Consider the following 22,330-nt stretch of genomic DNA (forward strand, 5'->3'; position numbering starts at 1 on the left):
CGGCTGACATAGTTCCTTCTTCTGCATCCTACTCCTGTTTTCACTGGAGAGATGGGCAACTGTGAAGCACAAAAAAGTCATTATATCTTGAAATAGTTTTTTTTAGAGGAATCCAGTAACCAGTATTATTAAAGAATAATGACGCTCATATACATTAAACATTTTAAGGGTAACACTTTCGGTAAATCTTGTCTTTGTTAGATTTTTATGGGATATTATTATTCTCATTTTATTTAGGAAACTGGGGCACAGAGAAGTTACAGTTTAGCTGGGATAATAATACCTACTTCCCAGGATATTGTGGATATTCACAGGACTTAATGTGTGTTAATTTATATCCTGACTTATGCAACAGACATATCCTAAGAATACGTGTATAAAATAAGTTTTTGGATTCAAATTCTATTTTGAATGTGATCAATGAAAAGATTTGGGGGAAGATGTCTACGTGCCCTCCAAATTATTTTGGAGTGAGTATCAATTTTTGTATGCAATGCGGCTCCATCTTCTACAGGTATCACATTCTACAGTCAGTTTTTAAGACAAAGATGGGTTATAGTCAAAATCAGTCTTCTGGCCTCAAAGCGTCATACTATAGATAATATATGTGTATGCAACTATCATTTCTTCTCACTTTTCACTGTTTATCAGAGACCTTCAATTCATTCTTTAATTTCTTCTTTGAAGATGTTAACAAAGAGAATCCAGTTGCTGTTGTCAGAGTTCAGTGTTGTTTTCTATGGAAACTTCTTTCCCCCAACAGGCCGTAAAAAGCAAATAAAGTGCATGTTAGATTTCAGCCATGTCGATCATTTAAGAAACCATAAGAATCATACCCAGAGCCTCTGTTTTTAATGTTCTTAGTATGGAACGGAGACTGTGCTTTATGTAGACCGTCTCATTTGTCATTTACCCACAGGGGTGCTTTCTGTCTCCTCCACGAACGCTTGATGCTTTGCACGTTGGTGCTTTCCGTATCCTTTGTCTGTAGTTTTACATGTTTTCTTTTCTCTTCTTGGCTTTTCCCCAATTGTAGCTACCCTCCTAAATCTAGCTCAGACTGTTTCCGTAAATCCTTTACAGACCATCCCAGCCTAAAAGACCAGTCTCTCTGCTCAATCCACACAGCATCCAGGCACACCATTCATTCGTCAATTATTCATGATGGTATTTTCTGTCTTGAAATCTTATTTAAATCTTTTGCTTAATTTTCATGAGTTTGCCTTTATTTTCCAATTTGGGTAAGTACTTCAAGGTTGTGAATTACCGCTCAGCACTACGTGTCCCCTGTAGTAGTAGTTCCTTAATCAGTAGTAGATTTTTGTATGTGGCCAGAAAACGCAACTCCCAGTTGAAAGATTATACTATATTACAAAAGGGAAAACAGTCTCAGTTCTGTAACCTAAGAAACACATTGTTAGGCTTGCTCACCAAGGAAATCGAAAATCTTATTACAAAAGCCGGAACAGGTTTTGGGAGACTGAAAATATAATATCTTTGTGGCATTAAACTTCTTACTAAAATGAAGCCCAGAGAGCAGTATCATACTCTCGAGCATCTTATCCTGAGCCGGTATCTGTAACAGATCAAACGGAAAGGAAAGGAGATGGCTCATAAACAGGTCCTAAAGAGATCTGCTCAGAAAAAGATTTTGCTCCGTAGTGTTGATGCATGCTGAAGGAGGAAAAAAAATACTGCAAGTTCTAAAAGACTGAAGGTGACATTCAAAGCCTCACGAGTCTTGGAATTATTCGTTCATTTACTCATTCATTCTTTTGATTATTCCTGAATCCTTAAGGAATGCTAAATTGAAGATGTGGAAGAGACAGTCCCTCCCTCTAAGCACTTTCCCTACAGCTTTGGAGGGAAGACATGTAAACAGATAGTGACCATATGTGCTGTGGAGTGTGTAATACATGTTATAGGAATATACTTGAACATGTCACTTTGCATAGAGAATCATTGCATTTTTTTTCTACCTGTGAAAATCACACGAGTAGTGCATTCACAGAGCCCTCAAAAATTCACAGGGGGAAAAGCATCACTCACAAGTAGTGAAGTGGTCAAAAGAAGTTCTTAGTGGAAGTGGTACTTGTTGGGTCATATTTTGAGAGGCACCAGTTATAATCATATAGATAATGATACAGACCCTTTGTTGGGTGTTGGCCATGCAGGAAGCTGTATATGTTCCTGGGAGGAGGAGGGCAGAGCAGAGTTGTCTGTGAATACCCTGCCATCATACCCAAGACTCTGGGTGTATGAACATTTGTACATTTGCATGAGGGAAGGTTCCAGAACCCCATGTGCTATGCAGGAACCATGGTAGAGAGAGCAGCACACGTGGTTCCTGGACTTTGAAGAAATGGCAGAACCTTCAAACTCAGGTCTGACTCTACAGTATTAATTAATCACTCATGTACTTGACCACAGAACCCCGGACAGGCATGGCCGCCTCTGTAAGAGCGTTAACACGGGGAACTGACTTCGTATTAGGGGTGATTTACATAGAGGTTTTCTGGTTGAAAGAGGAAGGATGCAGGTATTTTGGAGGGGCTCTTCTAATGCTATGAAACTAAGCAGCATTATCAAGTAACAAGGGAGGATCCATTCATTAATACGTTTTATGGAGATTGCATTTTTTATTGTGGTCCTATGTGATGGATTCACATTTGAGTGCCCTCTAAAATGAGTGCACTTGCTTTCAAGCGAGGTGATTTGTATTTCATATATATTTGTCACTGATTATCCTTTTTCTAACTCCTATGATTTTTATCTATTTTGCAAAAGTAATGGATTACCTCCATGTTTCAGCCCCTTCTTTATAGGATTCTGTGTTCTTGTGAGAATTTTCTGTTAAGTGCCTATTGAGATAATTGGTGACTATTGTAGCTAAGCATTAATTTACATGCAAATTGAGTTGAAAAACCATAATACTACTGAGTATTTTATATCAGAACTTTATTACTTTTTTTAGAGGTACATTTCTGTTAGCATCATTTAAACTGACCACATAATGCATTGGGTTTTGCTAAGTGCTGGAATTTCTTGGGGTTATAAACAAAAACCACTGTTAAGGGATACCAAAAATATTTTAAATTTATTTATCTATATTTAGATAATTCACATACTAATTGACCTGTTTCATTAATTGAGTTTTCTTCATACTAGGAACAATTTTTAGTTTTTCTTTTTCTTTCCCACCCACCCCTTTTTTTGTTTTCAGTTTTCAAGAAATGGTTGGATTGACTCTATATTCTGAGACATAGAGTAATTTTTGCAATTTATGAAGCAAAGGCATCTCATCAGAGGAAGTTATTTTGTATTTTAGTTTTATGCAATCAATTGTGAATATCATGCCCAAGGATTGTCATATATTCAAGATAAAATTTTTAGTTTTATTTGTTCAGACTTCTGTTGCAAAAGTATGTATTCTCATTACCGAGCTATACCATGCTGCCTAATTAGGTAGTGCTTGGGCTGTAGATAATATTTTTGTGTGGCTCCAACAATGCTGAAGTAGTGGTGCTAATGAAATGGAGTTTAGAGGAGATATACCTCCCAGCTATAAGAATCTATAATTTTAGTAAAGTTTAGTGCATTTAGCAGAGTAGGCATTCATGGGAAAATTCTTATGCTTTTAGTTAAACATGCTGTACACAAACACACACACAGACACACACACACACACATGCGCAGACTTGGGCCTGAGGAGGAAACTTTTTCTGAGTAATATTGCAAAGAATGCTGTAGATAAAGATTCAAAAATTTAAATTATTTTGTAGAAATTGACAAGATGATTGTAAAATTCACAGGAAACGCCCAGAAAAGCCAAAACAACTTTAAAAAATAACAACCAAGTTGGAAAATGAACACTACCTGATGTTAACGCTGAATATAAAGTTATAATATTCAAGATAGTGTGGCATTGGCATAAAGCTAGACAAGTAGACCAATGGGACATAATAGAGTTGAAAAATGGACCCACAGATAGATGATTTTTGATAAAGGTGAAAAGGCAATTTAGTGGCAAGGGTAATATTTTCAAATGTTACTGGAAAAATTAAATATTTATATGTAAAAAACCGAACTTCTATTCATAGCTTTCCTCATATACAAAACTTAAGTTGGCTCTGTTTCCACCTGATAATGACCTTCAGCAGTTTGTCACGAGGACATTTGAGGAGCTTACCAAAGAGACTGAGATCTTGTTACAATATTCAGATGGAATAGTGTTGCTGACAAATTGTACATAAAAACACATACTGATAGAAGAGTTCTTTTTGGTCAAGCAGTGAAGGTATTATAATGTATTCGGCAATGTCTGTTGTAGCTCTGATGGTTGCTTTGAGAACATTTTCTTTTTTGGTTATATGTTTATATATTGGTAATTCTGATATGATTACTACATAAATCTCTTTTATAAACATCATTCTTTATGTATAAGATTTTATTGGCAAAATAGTATTTTCATTTTGCAAAGCTTAGACTTTCTATTGTATATTGTTGGATTGAAATCTGATGACCAGACTTTATCACGAAAATGCAAGTAATTTCACTTTTAATTACTCTAGATATTTTACTTGGCAGATCACCTTATTGTTTGTCTTATTAAACAAGAAATGGCATCGAATCGTTTGCTCTTCCCGAATTTGTACATTCAGTTAATTTACTGAAATGATGTTGTAAGAACTCAGTTATTCAGAAACCTCTTTTTTTTATTTTATTTTCAGTTTCTAAACTTAGTTGGTTATCAGGAGGAAGCACAGAGAGATTAGGGTAGCCAAAATTAATATTGTGAAGTCTGTGATCTAAAACTCATGTGCTGCTGGGTTGTGGCCTCCCTCTGGGTTTTTCCAGGTCTATTTTAGACTCAGACCATACATACTGGGTTATTGGACTTTTTAGTCTACACTAAAATATAAAACTACAAGTTGGAATGGGAATATGGCCGAAAACCAGGTGCGTGGCCAACAACAGGAAATGACAGCTGTAGACCTTATAGCAAGGGAAGAGACGCAAGGAAAACAAGCATAAAAAAGATAAAACAATTTTTAAGTAAACGAAGTCATCTATAGCAAAAATCATTGAAGTAATAAGAAATATTGAAATCAGGTATAGGACACTATTTAAGGGTACAGGAAACTAAATAATACATACTCAATTTCTGTAAATTCCAACTGCTATTTGTCAGTATTCACCTTGCCCTTTCAACAGCTTTTAACACCATCGATTACTCTCTCCCTATTGAAGCACACTCTATTCTTTTGGCTTTCATGATGCCAAATACTGGATTTCCCTTGATCTCTTTGGCCTTTCTTTCTGTCTCTTTTGCTGATGCATTATCTTTTACCTGGCCTTTGAAGTTTGCACCTACCCAAGGCTTTTTTCCTGTGTCATTTCATAGTCTCCCTTAAGACATTCTTTTCTACAGCATAGCTTCAGTTACAACTTACGTACCTATGACTCTCACATGTATAACTCCTGGGCTAAACTCTAGACTCGTATTTCCAACAGACTGCTTGAAATTCTACTTCAAAGGATATTCAACCTCAGTATGCAAAAGCCATGTTTATAATCATTTTCTTCTCAAACCAGTGTTTATTTGTTGATTCATTCAAACGTCCTCTAGTGTTTATTGATTCATTCACCTACTTACGCATTCATTTATTCTTGAATTCAACAAGTACGTACTGAGTGCCTAACAGATGCAATGCATTGTTTTAGGCACTGGAAGTACAGCAGATAATGCGTGCGTACTCCTGGAGCTTATATTCCAGTGGGCGAAGACGGGCCATAGAAAACAAACAGGAAAATCTTCAGATGGGTGATTATGTGCACTTAATAAATTAATTGGAAGAAAATAAGTTGGATAAGGTGACAGCGTGTGATGGGGCCATTACTTTTCCTTGCCTGGCAAGGAAGCCTCTCTAAAGAGAAATTTGGAACGAGAAGTAAATGGCAGGAAAGAGCCACACAGGCAGAGGTCTGGGGGGAGGGCATTCCAGGACAGGACCGGCTGGTAGAGAGACCTGGACGTGGGGACAGACTTGGTGTGCTTGAAGGGCTCCAAAAGCTAGACTGATCTGAGGTAGACAGAAGTAGACAGGCGTCAGTTGGTCTAGGACTTTGTAGGCCAGGGGGAGGGATTTGGATTTTTCTCACTGTGCTGGAAAATCAATAAAGCTTTTAAAAAGAGGAAGACACATGATCTGGTCTGTGTTTTAGAAGATCTCTCCAGCCGCTGGGTGGAGAATGGATTCAGTGGAGCAGGAGTAGAATCAGGAAGGCCGGGTGCGATGCTTTTATGGTAGGTGGTCCAGGGAAGAGGTGGTGCTGGCTTAGAAGGAGGATGGTCCCAGCAGAAGCAGTGAGGAGACGTCTAGGAGAGCTGAGGAAATGAAGGATGCAAAGACGGGTCTGGTTTTTGTTTGGTTTGAGCACCTGACGCAGTGATAGTGTTGATAATTGAGTTATGGAAGACTGGGTGGAGGAGTAGGTCTGAGTGTTGGGAGGGGATTTAAATGGTTGGTTTGGGACATGCTAATTTTGAGATATTTATGAGACATCCAAGTAGAAATGTCCCTTAAGTGGTAGAATCAGACGTCATTGTCTAAGTTTGGAGTTCGGGGGAGAGATGAATGCTTGAGACATGAATTTGGGGACATGCAATTTTTAAAAAGGCAAATAGATCAGATGCAATCAACTAGAGAAAGGTTAGAGATGCTAGAGAAGAGAAAGTGGGTCTAGAAGGAAGTCCAGTGGTGCTGATATTTAGAAGTCTGGAAGAGAAGAGAAGGAACAGTGCGGAAAGGACGTGAAGAAGGAGCCGACATTGAAGAAGGAGAAAAATCAGGAAAGTTGGAATAATGGGTGGGAGTCAGCAGAAAATGTTTCCAGGAAGAGGAGGGAAATCATGTGAGACGCTGCTGAGACTTAAGAGTAATTATCCGCTCGGTAGTTTCGGGCCGCTTGCTTGACCCTCTTCTCATTTGGTTTCAGCGTTTGGAATATAGTTCATCTCTTGATTGTGTTTTGCATGGAAGCTATGTGAGGATGGAATAGAGTTGAGTTTTGTTACACGCTTCGAGCTCCTTTGAAAAAAGATATGGAACTCAGTCGAGCTCCGTAGGTATTATAGCTGCTGATTCTCTGGTGTTTTGGATACTTGTCATGGAATGTTCCATACAGATCCCTCATCACTGGAGGGATAGCTGTCAAATGCTGGCCTTGGTCTGATGTGCCAGCACCACTGCAGTCATCTGGGGCCACGTAACTGTCACGTGTAGGCTCAGCCTCCTCTGGGCTTCAGAACCAGCCCAGCTGTTAAGGAGGGAGACAGAAGGCCATTGCTGAGCAGTGAGTGTCCAGGCAGCACTGAGACGGCGCTCTTCACCCTGAGTCCTCCATCAGTGGCTTTGGCTTCGTGTGCTGTGATAAGGGCTCTACCTTCCTGTCTGGGACTGAGTTTGCATAGTGGTTTTCTGCCTGCTGCCGCCTGGCTCACCCGGGTCTGAAGTTCTGTTTTGATATCCTCCTCTGCCTGGGAGGCCCTGCGCCCTGATCCTAAGCCCTCGTCTCTGAGAGAGGCCTGGCATCTCCCTTTTGTCGGCCATGAACTCTGGCCCCCCCCCCCGCCCCCCTTGTTCTCAGGCCTCCTCCTGAGTCCTATGCCTTTCAGCCACTGCTGGACTCGGCCCTCAGGCTGCTTGTGTCTTAAGACGCACTCACTTTTTCTGACTGCTAGGCTGTCCCTGTTTCCCTTAGTGACACGACTGAGTTCTGCTTCATATCTGGGTCCACATAGTGCAATCTACCTCACCCTGTTGCTTGCTCAGCCACCGTTCTAGGATCTTCCCTTCAATTTGGAATGACCCCCGAAGGCCCCATGGAAGCGTTTTATTTCTTCCTTTGCTCAATGGTATGCAAAGGGCAGTGCTTTAAAGGAGGAAATCTACTGTTCCTCCTTTAAATAGTGTTCTTTAAATATGTTAGGCATCAGGGAAACACAGTTGGGGAAAATGTAGCCTCTGCCTTGGAGGAAGTAGGTTTCTTTTCTTTTCTTTCTTTAATTTATTGGGGTGACAATTGTTAGTGAAATTACATAGATTTCAGGTGTACAATTCTGTATTACATCATCTATAAATCCCATTGTGTGTTCACCACCCAGAGTCAGTTCTCCTTCCATCACCATATATTGAATCCCCTTTACCCTCATCTCCCACCCCCCCACCCCCTTACCCTCTAGTAACCACTAAACTATTGTCTGTGTCTATGAGTTTTTGTTTCTCATTTGTTTGTCTTGTTCTTTTGCTGATTTCGGTTTATGGAAGTATGTTTCTTACTGTAGTCATACCAAGATGGCCTTGCAGCAAATTCAGCTTGTTGCATTGAAAACGGTTCCCTGTTTATGGAGCCCACACATTCTAATTTCACCGTGAACCCCACGCTCACAAAACATTGCTATGAAAACATTTCAGAAATAAGACTCTGGCTAAAGTATTGAGGACCACAATTCTCGGAATAAAAGCTGGCAAGAGGTTATATACATGTGTTCCATAATTCTTCTTCTTTACATAGCCTCGATAAATTGAGACATATGCATTTTTTACCCCATGGAAGGGGCATATTGGAAATATTTAAATTCTTATGGTCATGCTGTGCTTTTCACAGATGATTGGAAAACTGCCCAAGTATAAACTATATCGTCTGTCCCCCAAACAACTTGTCAGTTGTTTAACCCAGCGAACTTTGTTTTTCATGATCAGTAGAAATGACAGTGCTAAAATGTTTTACAGGAAGTAAAAATAGAGTGGTAGCTCTGATTTTTAAATACCCTCTGCCCCCCAAATCATTCTTCAGTATAAAATATGTATCTTAATCTTTGCTTCAAATGTAGGTTATTTTTAACATTGAGAAAACAGGAAAGATTTTTTTAAACTAGGGGTCTTATTTTGTGAAACTGAAAACATCCATGAATTTCAGCAAGACAGATTATAGTGACACACAGTAGAATTTCATGGATGTATGATCCATGTGCTTGTATGCACACAGGTTTCATGCTTTATACAAACTTGTGCCTGAGGAATTTCATCACTATTCAGATTGATCCTGGGCGGAAGCCTGGAATTGTTTGAGAAAGAGATCATTTCATGTGCCCATCTACCAAGCATTTAGAATGTGCCAAGAGACCTTGTGCCACTGGAAATTGTACCTTTCTATGAGAAAGAACATACGTATCTTAGAGCCCTAGGTGGGATTTGTTAGAGCTTCAGACATACCAGTTTACCATCGCATAAAAGTCTCAGGAGACACTCATTTATTAGCTCTTTAAAAGTCTAGCTATTGATTATCTAGTTCAGCCTGTTCTGAAGGATGAAGGATTTCCCAGGAGGCTCTTTGGGATCCATAGAAAAAGGATTTTGTCGTTCCTACCTCTTTAGGTTCTGCGGCCCAATTTCACTGTGGTGGGGGGCTGGCGTGTTCCCCTCACCAGAAAGCAATTCTTGGATAGGAGCTGGGGGTTCTACAGTTCAACTCAATTCTGACATTATCTACCCATAGGTAGCATAAGATTTCACAGGTGGAGGGCTCAGTCCTACAAGACTCTCCCTGAATCCTCCCTACCCCCCAACTTCAGCTACCAGTCACAAGCCCAGGCTGTTACCTATGCTTTTGACCAACTGGCTGCAAATTGGAGGTTCCAGTTGATCCTCTCCAACTCAGGATGTCAATTGTCACCTGTACTTCTGACCGACTGGCTATAAACCAGAGGTTCCTGTCACTTCCTCCTTAGGTTCCATTGATTTGCTAAAGTACGTAGTTCACAAAACTCAGAGAAATATCAATTTATTCTAAAAGGAACAGCCAGATGAAAGAGAGGCACAGGCCAAGGTATGAGAGCGTCTATGCCCTCTCCTGGCATGCCACTCTCCCTAGACCTCCATGTGTTCACCAACCTGGAAACTCTCCGAACTCTGTCCTTCGGGGTTTTTATGGAGGCTTCATTATGAGGCCCGATTGATTAAGTCATTGGCCATTGGCGATTGAACTCAATCTCCAGCCCCTTACCCCTCCCTGGAGGTGGGGGGCTGGTGGGAGGAGACTGAAAGTTCCAACCCCCAATCACTAAGTTGGTTCTCCAGGCAACCAGCCCTCAACCTTTGGAAAGCCTTAGGTGCCTCCCAAAAGTTATCTTATTCACGTAACAAAAGACTGTTATCTCTTTCATCACTTAGGAAATTCCAAGGGTTTTAGGAGCTCTGTGCCGGAAACGGGAGGAAGGCCAAATACACATTTCCTATGATAAACCCCAACATCCCACTGCCCCATTAGTTCTGGTCTGCTGGGCAGGTTTGAACCCTAGTGATGGACTAAAATAGACCCAACTTGACATCCTTGTTACGGTTACTCTTAGGTCAGTCATCTAGGATCACTCTATGAGTGCGTGTGTCTGTGTGTGTGTGTGAGATGCATTTCGTGGTAGGAATGATAGTATTTGTAGGGTTTAACCCGTGCGAGTAGATACAGAAGTGTACAGAAATGTGTTTTATTGAACATAAAATGACCTTAGATAACTATGATAAATCCCGGCTCTCCCCCGATGAATGTTCCAGGCTCCCACTAACACCTCTTCTATCCGTTGTCTCATCAGTACTCACTGTGCTGTATCCTTCCTGTTCCTATGGAGTAACTGGCATATTCCTGTCTAATGCCTCCTATCCTGCCTTCCTTCAGACATCGCTTCAGCACTCACCGCTTCTCGTTTCTGCATCACCTTTCCCTTAATACTGGAGTCATACCACAGCCTATGAATGTGCTGTTCATTTGCTCATCTTTATAAAACCCTCCCTTCATTCATATCCGTCTCCAACTGCCTTCTCACTTCTTTCCTCTCCTACAACAAAACTCCTTGAAAGAATTGTCTATAACGAGTCTCCACGTCCTTTCCTCTCATTCGCTCTGAAATCTATTCCATGCAGGCTGTCATCCACCCCACTTCACTGTACCCACTCTTGTCCACCTCCTGAAGGACCCTCGAGTTGCTCAGTGCTGTGACCCATTCTTAGTTCTCATCTTACCTGCCATGTTGGCAGTATCTGAGGGAGTGCAAGGTCTCCTTCCTTCATGAAACACCCTGTTGGCTTTGGGCTGCCTCTCCCTCTTGGTTTTCCCTCTTGGTGACCACGCTGGCTCAGTCTCCAGCTTCTCACCTCTGGACATTAGGAAACCTCGGTCCTGATGCTATGACCTTGTCTCTATCTCACTCTCTCACTCAGTGACCTCATCCACTGGCCTGCCTTTAATGAGTTCCAAATATATGTCTCTCGCTTAGGCTTCTCCCTAGATAAAAGACTCTCACAGATCCAGCCCCGAAGGCATTTTTGTGCTAATTAGAAAAAGCTGCCCTTTTCCTCAAGCACTTGACTGCCATCTTCTGGAAAAATTTCAGAATAAACACACACCTGACAGATGAGTACGCATGTGAATGGTGTCTGGTGCAGCCGTGTAACCCTCAGCCGTTAGCAGTAGTTCTGTCGCTCCACTTGGTGGGGGTGTTGTAGGCGTGGCAAACTTACTAGGTCCCGAAACAAACTCCTGATTCCCAACCCCCATCCCTCCAACTTCTTGCTGTCAGTCTTTTCTGTTCCAAACTCCTTCTTGTTGAGGTCAAACTCCTTGAAGTTATCCTGACTTCTCTTTCTCCCTTACCCCCCACCCCCTTTCATCCATCAGCAAATCCTGTTGGCTTTTCCTTCAAAATACATTAGAATTTAACCACAGCTCACCACTCCCAAGGCTGCCACCCTGGTCCAGGCCCCATCTGCTCTCACCTCCGTTGTTCTAATAGCCAGCGTCTCTCTCGCTCATTGTCTGTTCCCAATGCAGCAGCCACGGCTATTTATTTCAAGCCTGGGTCACATCATGTTTCCCCTCTACCCCAACCCTTCAAGTGGTCTACCGTTTCCTCAGAGTAAAAAATCAAAGTCTTTCAAATGGCCCGCAGCCCCTCCACCACCCAGGCCTGTAGCACAGCCCCAACCTCACGCCCCCCCTCCCTCCTCGGTGTGCCTCTCCCTCCTCGGTGTGCCCCCTCCCTCCTCTGTGTGCTCTGTCCCCAACACACTGGCACCCTTGCTCTCGCTCCAGTACTCCAGGCTCACGTCTGCTTCAGGTACTCTGCCGTGTGCTCTTCCATAAAGCATCCTTGCTCCGTCCCTTCCTGAGTCTTGGCTTGAAGCTTACTTGATCGTATCAGAGAAGCCTGTGCCAACCAAAGCATATAACAGAATAAATGCCCCAGCATTTCACATCCCCTTCACTGGGCAGTTTTCTCCATGGCACCTATGCCTGGCATATGTGCATTGTTTGCTGTCTCTTCACACTAGAATTTAAGCTTCACGAGGCTAGAGACTTACTTTTTTTCCTCTCTGCTGTACCCCCAATTTCTAAAACAGTGCCTGGCAAGTAGGAGCTCAGTAAATATTAGTTGAATAAATACATGAATACAGACATCCCTACATCTGTCTGTATGCCTAAGGACTCTCTCCTTAAAAAGACACAGAGGTTTCAGATGGTCCTGGGCAATTCTATACTCTCAATTCTAAGATAAAAGCATTTTTCAGGGGTCCAGGAATTAATTTAAATCTAACTTGAACATAACATTGATTTTACAACCTTCTTGAAGGGTGTGAGTTTCCAACACAGAAAACAAGTAGACGCCATCTAGTGGCAGCAAGAGATGGCCACATCTGTGTTACCTGAATTACTGATGGACGTGGTCCCTGATCCAGATTTTACTCATTCTATGCGGGTAATAATTATGAACAGCCAAAAGGCCTCACGTCTGCATTTTCCACATTATGTACCGAGTTAAAAAGTACAATTCCATTTCCTCTACATCAGGTATGGCTCGTTTTTACTTATCAACTTTTGTTTTCGTGATTTGACATCTTCTGTTCCCCTTTATTTTTCTTACTATTTTATCCTCTACTTGTCTTTGAGCAATTATGTTCACGTGGCCCTGACCTTCCCATTGAGTGAGTAAGTACGGTCTCTCTCTCTCTCTCTCTCTCTCTGGAGAACTTATATTCTAATGAAACAGCACCTCCGAGGGCAAACATGGGAAGGAAAGAGCATGACAGATAGTACAGTCATCCCTTGGGACCAGACTTCTGAGGCCTGTTGAAGCTTTCGTGTTGTGGATACATCCACCATTGGGGGACACGCGTTCAGAATCTCAGCTTGCTGTTTTCCAGAACGTGCAATTCTTGGGCTTGTTAATAGAGAAACTAAAACGTCCGTTAAGACTGGTTCCCTTGTTAAAATTGTAGTAAGTTCTTTAGGCCCAGTAGGCTCAGCTTCCATGTGGAGTTTGTGTTGTTTATCAGGCACCTGATCCCTCTGGAGGCAGGTATAGAAATTGATTGTACAACAGTTGGTAGGATGTTACTGAAATTTAAATAATGAATTTTCTGCTTCTATAGTTCTTTTAGAATTTGTCCTTCTGTCTACAGAAGGACAAATTCTAAAATAACTATAAATAAATATATATACATATTTATATATATTTATCTATAAGTAAATATATATTTAGATTTTACATTGCAGGTAAACATTTTATTTGATGTAATACTCTTTTTTTTTCTTGAGACAATATCTTTTTAATTTGAGCAGTTGGTTGGTATTTTAATAGTATATTGTAAAGCTAATATAGTCCATATAAGTATTTCTTTTTAAAGAATTAAACAAATGTTGCTTCCCAATCTTCTTGCCTTCTGAAGCTGTATTGCCAGGACTTAGCATTCCATCATACGAAAGTGGTGACATTAAAAAAGGACATGTTAATAAGATTAGTGGATAGGCTCTGTGTGTACCCTAGATCTAATTTCTTTGACAGTCAGATGCTGTGGTATGTTTTATAATTTTTACCAAAATTCTCTTTAAATTATTTAATAGTCTAGATGGTTTAATGACTGCTTACAGTACTTCATTGCTTGTCTGAAAATTAGCAAACTTAGCATTCTTAGCATTTGTACTATGTTTAACATTTCTAAAGTATTAACGGTACTCAGTAACTGCTGTGTTTGCGTCTTTGGATGGTTGAAGAGACAATATTGGATACTGTGACTTGTAATTAAGGAAACGTTGTTTCCTTGTAATTATTGCAAAAGTGCGTGAATTTTAGGCTGTCTTAATTTGTCTTTCATAGAATATGCTGAATTTCTACATTGCAAAGGAAAAAAATTTACAGATTTTGAGGAAGTTCGCCATGAGATTGAAGCAGAAACAGATCGAGTGACCGGAATGAATAAAGGCATTTCCTCTATACCAATTAATTTACGAGTCTGTTCCCCACATGGTAAGTTAAGTAACAAAATTTCCAATTCTTATCCTCAAAAATTTTTGCCTTATTAATTCATATGCATTATTTGTATGGTAGATGGTTTGTTCTCTCAAAAAGTACCAGCTTTCTATGGATACTGCCATAAGTGGCATGGTTCAAAGAGCTCATGTATTTGTTTATGGGGAGGCAGGAGGAGGTGACGTTTTAAAAGATCAGAATTGAGTAAGTCATTAAAAAAATTTGTCTTTTATGTTTCTTTTAAACTTTTAGTATTCCAAAGAGGTATGCATGAAAACTTCCATTTTTACTATCTTCAGTCTTTTCCAAAATATTAGAGGTGCAGGGAACTAGGGTTAAGACTTTTCTTGTTGGATTTTTCTTTTGGATTTTCTGGCAGCCTGATATCCTATTCTCTCTTTTCCTGAGGAATCAGCAACTCATAGCTTAGCTAACCAGTTCACGGTGTGTGATACAGAATAGCCTCTATTCTGACTCAATTTTTAGCTGGGCAGACTTTAATCTGTAATCTTCTGTCTAGCTCCGTTGCTTTTCCAATGTGCAGAGAGAACAAGGTTCAGGCTGGGGCTGGAGTCACCAGGCAGAGGTAGTTTCCTGCTCTCCTGAGTGAGTCCGGCTGCCAAAGACGTCTCACAGCTTCCTATAGGCCAAGTGGCTGTAAATAACAGGATGCTTTTTAAAGGAAGAACCAATTGTACCCTGAGAACTTTTACACCATTTGAAGGTAACGCACTACACAAGACGGGCAGACAGCGTATGCACATATTGTTTAGTGTTTTGATTATAACCCCCTAGTTCTGGATATGACAGCTCCCCGAGGAGACTATCAGGCATGCAAATCAGTGCCTTTCAAAAGATGTGAAGACGCTCATTTGCATAGCACAGCATATCTTAAAAACAGAGAAAACTCGCAAAGCCATTTTGTGTCCTGTGCTTTTTATGCTCCGTACATAAGTTGGGGTTGTTCAGATACACGATTCATAAGCTCAGCTCGTTTTATTTGCACTAAAGTGTCAGATGGTTCTGCATTGTTGATATCTGGGAGCCCTCAGCCTGCACGTAAGACGTCTCTTCCTTTCCACAGTGTTAAATCTGACCCTTATCGATCTACCTGGAATCACTAAAGTGCCCGTCGGGGATCAGCCCGTAGATATTGAGCATCAGATCCGAGAGATGATTATGCAGTTCATCTCGCGGGACAACTGTCTGATTTTGGCCGTGACCCCAGCTAACACCGACCTCGCCAACTCAGACGCACTGAAGCTCGCTAAAGATGTGGATCCCCAAGGTGAGTGTGCGGCCCGTCAGATGAAATTCGTTGAACAAGTCAAGAGGTGGGTTCATCTCAAGGGAACACGAATTCTCATAACTTACGTTCACTATTCATTAAATTAGCTCTGGTTAATATTGTTAGAGCTTTCGTATTGGAGACACTGAAAGAAAAATACCTAGGGAATATAGTCTAAACCTGTGTAAATAAATGTAAGATTAACTGAGGTCTAAGAAAATAGACTAATCTTCATGAGCTACTTATTTTAAAAAGCCAACAAAATAAACATTTGTTACAGAATTCAGACAATCCTCATAGTTATTATAGGAGTTACCTGTATATATTCCCAATAAATAACCTTTGTTTTTTGTTCCTTTTGTTTCTGTAAAACAGGAAGCTCTTTTAATGCATGTAAGATATTATTTAGCTTAAAATTAGTTGACATAAATATATATTATAAAAGCAGGGCTTTATCTGTTATTGGCATTGTAGAATCCAGAAAAGTCCCTTATTTATGTTGGTTTAATTTTCTTTCTTCTTTCCCTGCGCTGAGTAATAACAGTTTATTTTCAGAGGCCCCAGTGATGGGCCTTTCTGTGTGTCTGTTTAAAGTAATTCTGGAAGGGTACTCGGTGATGTGCTCTGTCAATATGGGGATGCATGTTCCCAATTCTAGGAATTCTTCTTTTTTTGTTAATTAAGTGCCCCCATTTTCTCTGTTCTCTTTATCTGGAATTCTTATTATTAGCACATTAAAATTCCTGAATGAATCCTTATTTTTTTAATCTTCTGTTTCTTCGTCTCTTTGTTCTACTTTTTGCAGGATTTACTCAACTTTGTCTTCAGCTCCTCTAATAAAATTTTCATTTCTGATTTCATTTAAAAAGTTCCACCAGCATTCTCCTATTTTGTGAACGTTATTTCTTTTTCAATACCTTCAGCTCTTGGTTTCTCATGCAATGTCCTCTCTAAGGATTTTAATGAGAACTTTTCGAGGTTTCCTTTTGTAATCTACAGTGTCTCTGAGTTCACTTTCTCTGGTTGTTTGGTCATTGTCTTTGCTCTCCGAGACTTTTTTCAAATGATTGGTGGTCTTTTGCTGCTCATTTTGATATAAGAGCCCAGCACTAGAAAGCTGATGGATGCTGTATGGCTGCCTGAATGGGATTCACTGACTAATGGGCTTTACCATTAGGTGACTGGGCTAGCCACTAGTTTTCGCTGTGGCTGTGGGATTCTGGGTTTTCAAGTCTAAAGGAAGCGGAATGGGAATAAGGAAAGTTCAAACACCACAGATTTCACTGCCTTTACTGAGATCCAACACTGTTGTTGAATAAATGCCCCTTAGTTTGTTGCAAGCATTTGGTTCGTTTCCAGCATTCTGCGCAAGTTAATTTTTGAAGTGTTCTTGTTGTCTTTATGGAGGCCTTGCCTTTTTAGTGGTCCTACTTCCACCGTTTCTTCTTCCCTTGCATTATGCCTCAGTTTGATCTTGTATAACTTTAATAATCAGGACATTTTCATATAAAAGACATTTGAATTGGGATAATGAGGGCAATACGGCCGTGGCATCTGTACTACAGTTGGTCTTTGTGAGTGATTTGGCTTCCCATGCAAGTGGCCTGTTCTCACCACATCATGTACGTCTTTCCTGAAGTTCTACCCTTGCCTTAAGACGATGACCTAGTTAGATAACAGAGGACCCTTTTTCATTCAAGGTACCTGAATTTATAATCTAACCCGTCAAGGTGCATAATTACATAGTTTTCTGAGAGGTGGTCTATTTTAGGCAGTAGCTACTTTGTACTAAATTAAGGCCATTTTCACCCGAGCAGGACTTGGGTGTTTTTGAATAGATCCTTGGGAAGGAAGTGTATGTTGGCAAATTAATATTAACTTATTTGCATAATGATATCCAAAATGAAAGCTTTTACGAAATAGTGCTATAATGCTAGGAAATATTTATATCTGTTTTATATTAAAACAGATTTAATGATGAATTATTCTCCTCGTATATGTAGAATGTCACAAATTTGTGGCTAGACGAAGCTCAAGCTTATCTTTTGCCTCATTTGTGAAAAATGTTTTTCCTGACTGAATGAGACTCTTTAGTAAAACTTCAAGGGGATTGGCTATGCTCTTTCCCGGGTCACACTCCTAGTCATCAGAATTATATAATGTTCGACATATATTTTTCCCTATAGAGTAGTTTGAACTTTTCAAAGTGCCCTTACATGCTTTGGTGTTAGTTTCCCCAGAATAATGTGAGGTCGGTTGGGGTGAGGTCCTCTTTTGGGGTGAGGAAGTTTATTCGGGTGCTGCCCACAATCAGATAGTACATTTGCGGTCACCCCTCATCTGCTTCATCAGACCACTCCTCAATTAATTGCTTTATTAAATGGTGTGGATGAAAGAGCGCAGGGCTTGGAAGCAGATCTGTCGCTGCCGGTTGTATATCCTTGGGCCAGTTATTTAACTGTGTTGAACCTTATTACCTCATCTCTAAAAGGAAATGAAATGATAATAAACCTTATCTCAGAAGGTTGCTATGATAATTGAGATAAATTTATCTGTAAAGATCATTCTACCTCTGAAGGGCTCACCAAATGCCAGCAAGTATTTTCCTCCTGAAAAGATTCCAAGGACACGTCTTGGTTATTTTATTTATAGCCCATAATTTACAGTGACAATAAACCTGTGAAATAATCTGTAGCTTTCTATAATCCCAACTGCTGCCTACACTGAGATGAGTTAATGGAGCTTGATAACACTTAGAGTTGTAATAGAATTATTTTGAGTATTTTAGTAATGGATCCTAAAAAACAGGCAAATTCAGATTCACCTGCAAATTGCTAGGGGAACTGTAGGTGAAAGGAGACCTTAGCTTGATGGGCCTGGGGGAGCGTGAGTGGAGGGATCTCCTTGGCTTGGCCTGATGCGTGTAGGCTTTGTGCCAGCAGCTGCTCATAGCTTTACACTCGGCAGACTGGGATTCTCAGTCTCCCCATGGAGACCGCATGGGTTCCTCTCAGGAGAGCTTCCCCCAGCTCTTTAGAGTTTCTCCTCAGATCCATTAAGAATTCCATCCCTGCCTTTAGTTAGTTCATCAATTTGTTGTTCAGCGGACATGTAGGAGGCATCTACTGAGCCAGGCCAAGGGCTCGCGGTCCGTAGTATCAGATTTCTATGCTGGACCCCTGGGAGGACACTAGACTGGGTACATGCTCAGTACGTAGTTCTCATTATTTTCATGAGTCTCCACCACTTTAAAAAATAAAGTCTTTGTTTGTATGGCACCTTCTCTTATATGTAAGATCATGGGCGTCCGCACAGAAACGCATTACAGAAGACTGACTGTATGAAATGATCCTTTCATATTTTAGGGGCTGTGATTGGCTCACAGCATATAGTAACTCAAGTGAAACGAGTTGTGTAATAACACTGTGTCATGTGTGAGAACCACACGTGTCGTGTTCGGTGGGTGGCAAGCCCAGCTTATCACAGGAGGCACTGACAGAGGCTGTGGAACTTGTTCACGGTCAGACGCGGGACAGAGCTCACGTCTCTCTGCCGCCAGTAGGTCTAGTGTGCCATTGTGTCCTCCAAGTTTCTCATACCAAATGTGTTTGAGACGCTTTATTCAGGGATTATCAGGAACACACAGTAGAATTTTATAATACTGGAGTGAAAACTGCTTAATGAAGTTTTATGGTACTAAACATGGTGAAATATCGTTCCAGTTATGTTGAATTAGGTTTTGCCTTATAATTCTTTTGTTGTAAGACAGAGATTTATTAGACTATCTCTGTGTCAATCTGTCTAAGAAACAGACCTTTAGACAAACTTAAAGACTGAATTTCTAGCGCAAATGGTATACATGCTGGAAGAACAATTGGCTTGGAAGAGTTCATGTTTATATTCTCACGTGAATACTTCTTCCTCATTCCCCAAACGCACTCAGTGAAAATTGTCTCCAACGGCTTTAATGTGATTATCACTTAGTCATATCAGTTTTTCATAGGGTTACATTGCTTTAACTGATTTTGAAAGCTCATTCTTGTTGCTTGTTCATTCATTCAACAAATAGTTAATGAGCAATGACTGAGCGGTAGGCACCGTTCTCAGCATCATGAATATCATGGTGAACAAAGCAAAAGTCTTGCCCTTATGGTGCTCATGTTCTAATGAGGGAAACAGGCAGATGACAGGTAAACAATTATTTTAATGTCAGGTTTGTATAATGTCAGGTAGTGACAGAAAAATAAAACAGGGTGAAGGAAGAGAGAGTGACTGGAAAATGCTATTCTGAACAGACGGTCCATGGGACCGGCTTTGAGCAGAGAACCGCTAAGTGAGGGAACGGGCCCTGTCAGTTTCAGAGGCGGAACATTCTAGGCAACGGGGATGGCAAGTACAAAGGGCTGGAAGCGGAACTGGCTGGACACGTTGAGGAACAGCAAGGAGGCCGTTGAGGATGGGGCACAGTGAGAGGAAGGGAGTAGCAGTTTCCGCCATCAGAGAGGTAGGCTGGCCCCACATCCCGTGGGGTCTTCTGGGCCATGACAAAGACTGTATTGTGTTCAAAGTGTGATGAGCAGCCACTGGAGGGTTTTGAGTGTAGCGAGAGAAGAGCTGATTTATGTTTTCATAAGTCAGTCCGCCCGCTGGGAGAAGAAAGGCCTCAGAGAGGAACGTGAGTGGTAACACGGAGAGCAGTTTGTTTGTTCCTTCCAAGAGGTCCTGTGGGGAGAGAGCTGATGTGGAATAAGAGAGCAATGATACAGAGGGAAGAAGCTGTCAGATTCAAGGTGTGTTTTGAAAGTAGAGATGGCAGGTTACTGGTGGTACGCTGTGAGTGAAAGAGAGAAGTCAAGGATGGAGCCAAGGGTTTTAACCAAAGGAACAGGCTCAACAATGATGCCCTTTACTAGAATTAGGAATATTAGGGGAGGAACATGTTTGGGGAGGACCCAGAGTTCTGTTTTGGACATCTACAATTTGAGCTGCTTAAGTATTGATGTGAGAGACTGGAATTTCAGGGGGAGTTTCAAGATGGACTTATGAATCTGGGAGATAACAGCCTAGAGATGGAGTAGTGAGTTGAACGGTATCCCCCCAAAAGATACGTCAAAGGCCTAACCCCCCTCCATACCTATGAATATGTTGTTATTTGGAAATTGGGCCTTTGCAGATGTAATTAAGTTAAGAATCTTCAGATGAGATGATCCTGCTTTTAGGGTGGCCCCCAAATCCAATGGCCACTCTTTGTTAGAGGAAAGAGAGGGAGATTGGAGAGGCAGACTCAGGGAAGGAATGAGGGCAGGAGGCAGAGGTTGGCCCTTTGCTGCCACAGCTGAGGGACTGCAGGCGCCACCAGAAGTTGGAAGAAGCGAGGAAGGTTCCTCCTTGAGAGTCTTTTGAGGGAGTGATTGCAGCACTGCTGACACCCTGGTTTCAGACGTCTGGCCTCTGGAACTGTGAGAAAATAAGCTCCTGTTGTTTGAAGCCACCCGTTGTAGTAATTTGTTGTGACAGCCCTAGGGAAGTAATTCAGATGGTGTCATTCCTTGACACTAGTTGAGTTGAAGTCATGTAGCGGATGAATGTAGACAGAGAAGAGAAGAAGGACCGAGGAAATAGCCCGGGTACATGGAAGGAGAAAAAGCAGAGGCGATTGCACGGTGGCAGAGAACCAAGTGTCTTCCAGAGGCCATGCTTTGGAAAGAGGGTTTGAAAAAGGACATTGTGATCGGCGGTGTCCGATGCTGCTGGGAGATGAAGGAGGGGATTTGGCAGGTCAAGGCCGAGTCTACTGCTCAGACACTCGAGGAGGCTCAAAACCACAGTAAGAAACGGAACACAGGCCTTGGTAACGAGGGGGGCATGAGGCTGCGCTTACTTCCTAATGAAGTGGCACACCCAACCTAACGGGATAAAAGGCAGAGTGTCCAGAGCTTCTGTCCCTCTGGCTTGGCAATTGGCCCGGTCCTCACAGGCTGTGTTCAACTTCAGACCTTACAGGCTCCTCTGTGGGGAACCAGGGGGACGCCGGGAAGCAGCATCCACTCGGTCACTTGTGTTCTTAGCCCACGAATCCTCTCCACTGCTGGCTGGAAGGTTCAGTAGTAAATAGAAGCAAAGCAGCCTTGAACTTGGTCTAAATCATGATTATCTCCAGTCTTTGTGTCTAAATCATACTATTATGTTCTCATCACCTCATGGAGATGAAGGTAGAGGATTGACCCTTGGATTTGGCACATGAAAGTCATTGGTGACCTCGATAAGCAGGGTTTGGTAGGAAAGTCTTTCTAGAGAAGGTTCAAAAGAGACTTAGATGTGAGGAAGTGGAAACAGAGTAGAGACCCCTCTTTCAAGTTTCACTATAGAGATAAAAAGAAAACTGGGACACTAGCAGTGTAAGATCAAGAGAATGTTTCTGAAAGATGGGAGCTATTATAGCATGTTTGTGTGTGGGTGAGAATGTTCCAGAAGACGGATAAAACTGGGGATGAAGGACAGAGATGGGATAAATGTAGAAGCAGGATAAAGCCTGGATAAGTAGACGAGAAAAATACTTGACTAAGGGGACAGGGGATGTAACGAAGGGAACCCATGGGGGTAGGAGAGGATTGGATTGTTTCTCCATTTTAACAGTAGGAAAAGCAAAGGCTATGGATACAGATGGGGTTAGTTGGTTA

General features: G+C 41.4%; 1 protein-coding gene across 10 annotated transcripts in view; it reads left to right on the forward strand.

Annotated features, from left to right (window-relative positions):
* DNM3 (dynamin 3) overlaps positions 1-22,330 on the forward strand; it is a 396,041-nt gene that overhangs the window by 72,531 nt on the left and 301,180 nt on the right. For all 10 annotated transcript variants that reach the window (XM_074322210.2, XM_074322205.2, XM_074322209.2 and 7 more), the window contains exons 3-4: positions 14,210-14,359; positions 15,447-15,650. In XM_074322210.2, the coding sequence (XP_074178311.2) occupies positions 14,210-14,359; positions 15,447-15,650 (354 nt within the window). The remainder of the gene's footprint in view (positions 1-14,209; positions 14,360-15,446; positions 15,651-22,330) is intronic.

The sequence above is a fragment of the Rhinolophus sinicus genome, chromosome 11 (genome assembly GCF_057876585.1).
Source record: "Rhinolophus sinicus isolate RSI-liver-muscle chromosome 11, RSI-T2T, whole genome shotgun sequence".
NCBI classification, from domain to species: Eukaryota; Metazoa; Chordata; class Mammalia; order Chiroptera; family Rhinolophidae; genus Rhinolophus; species Rhinolophus sinicus.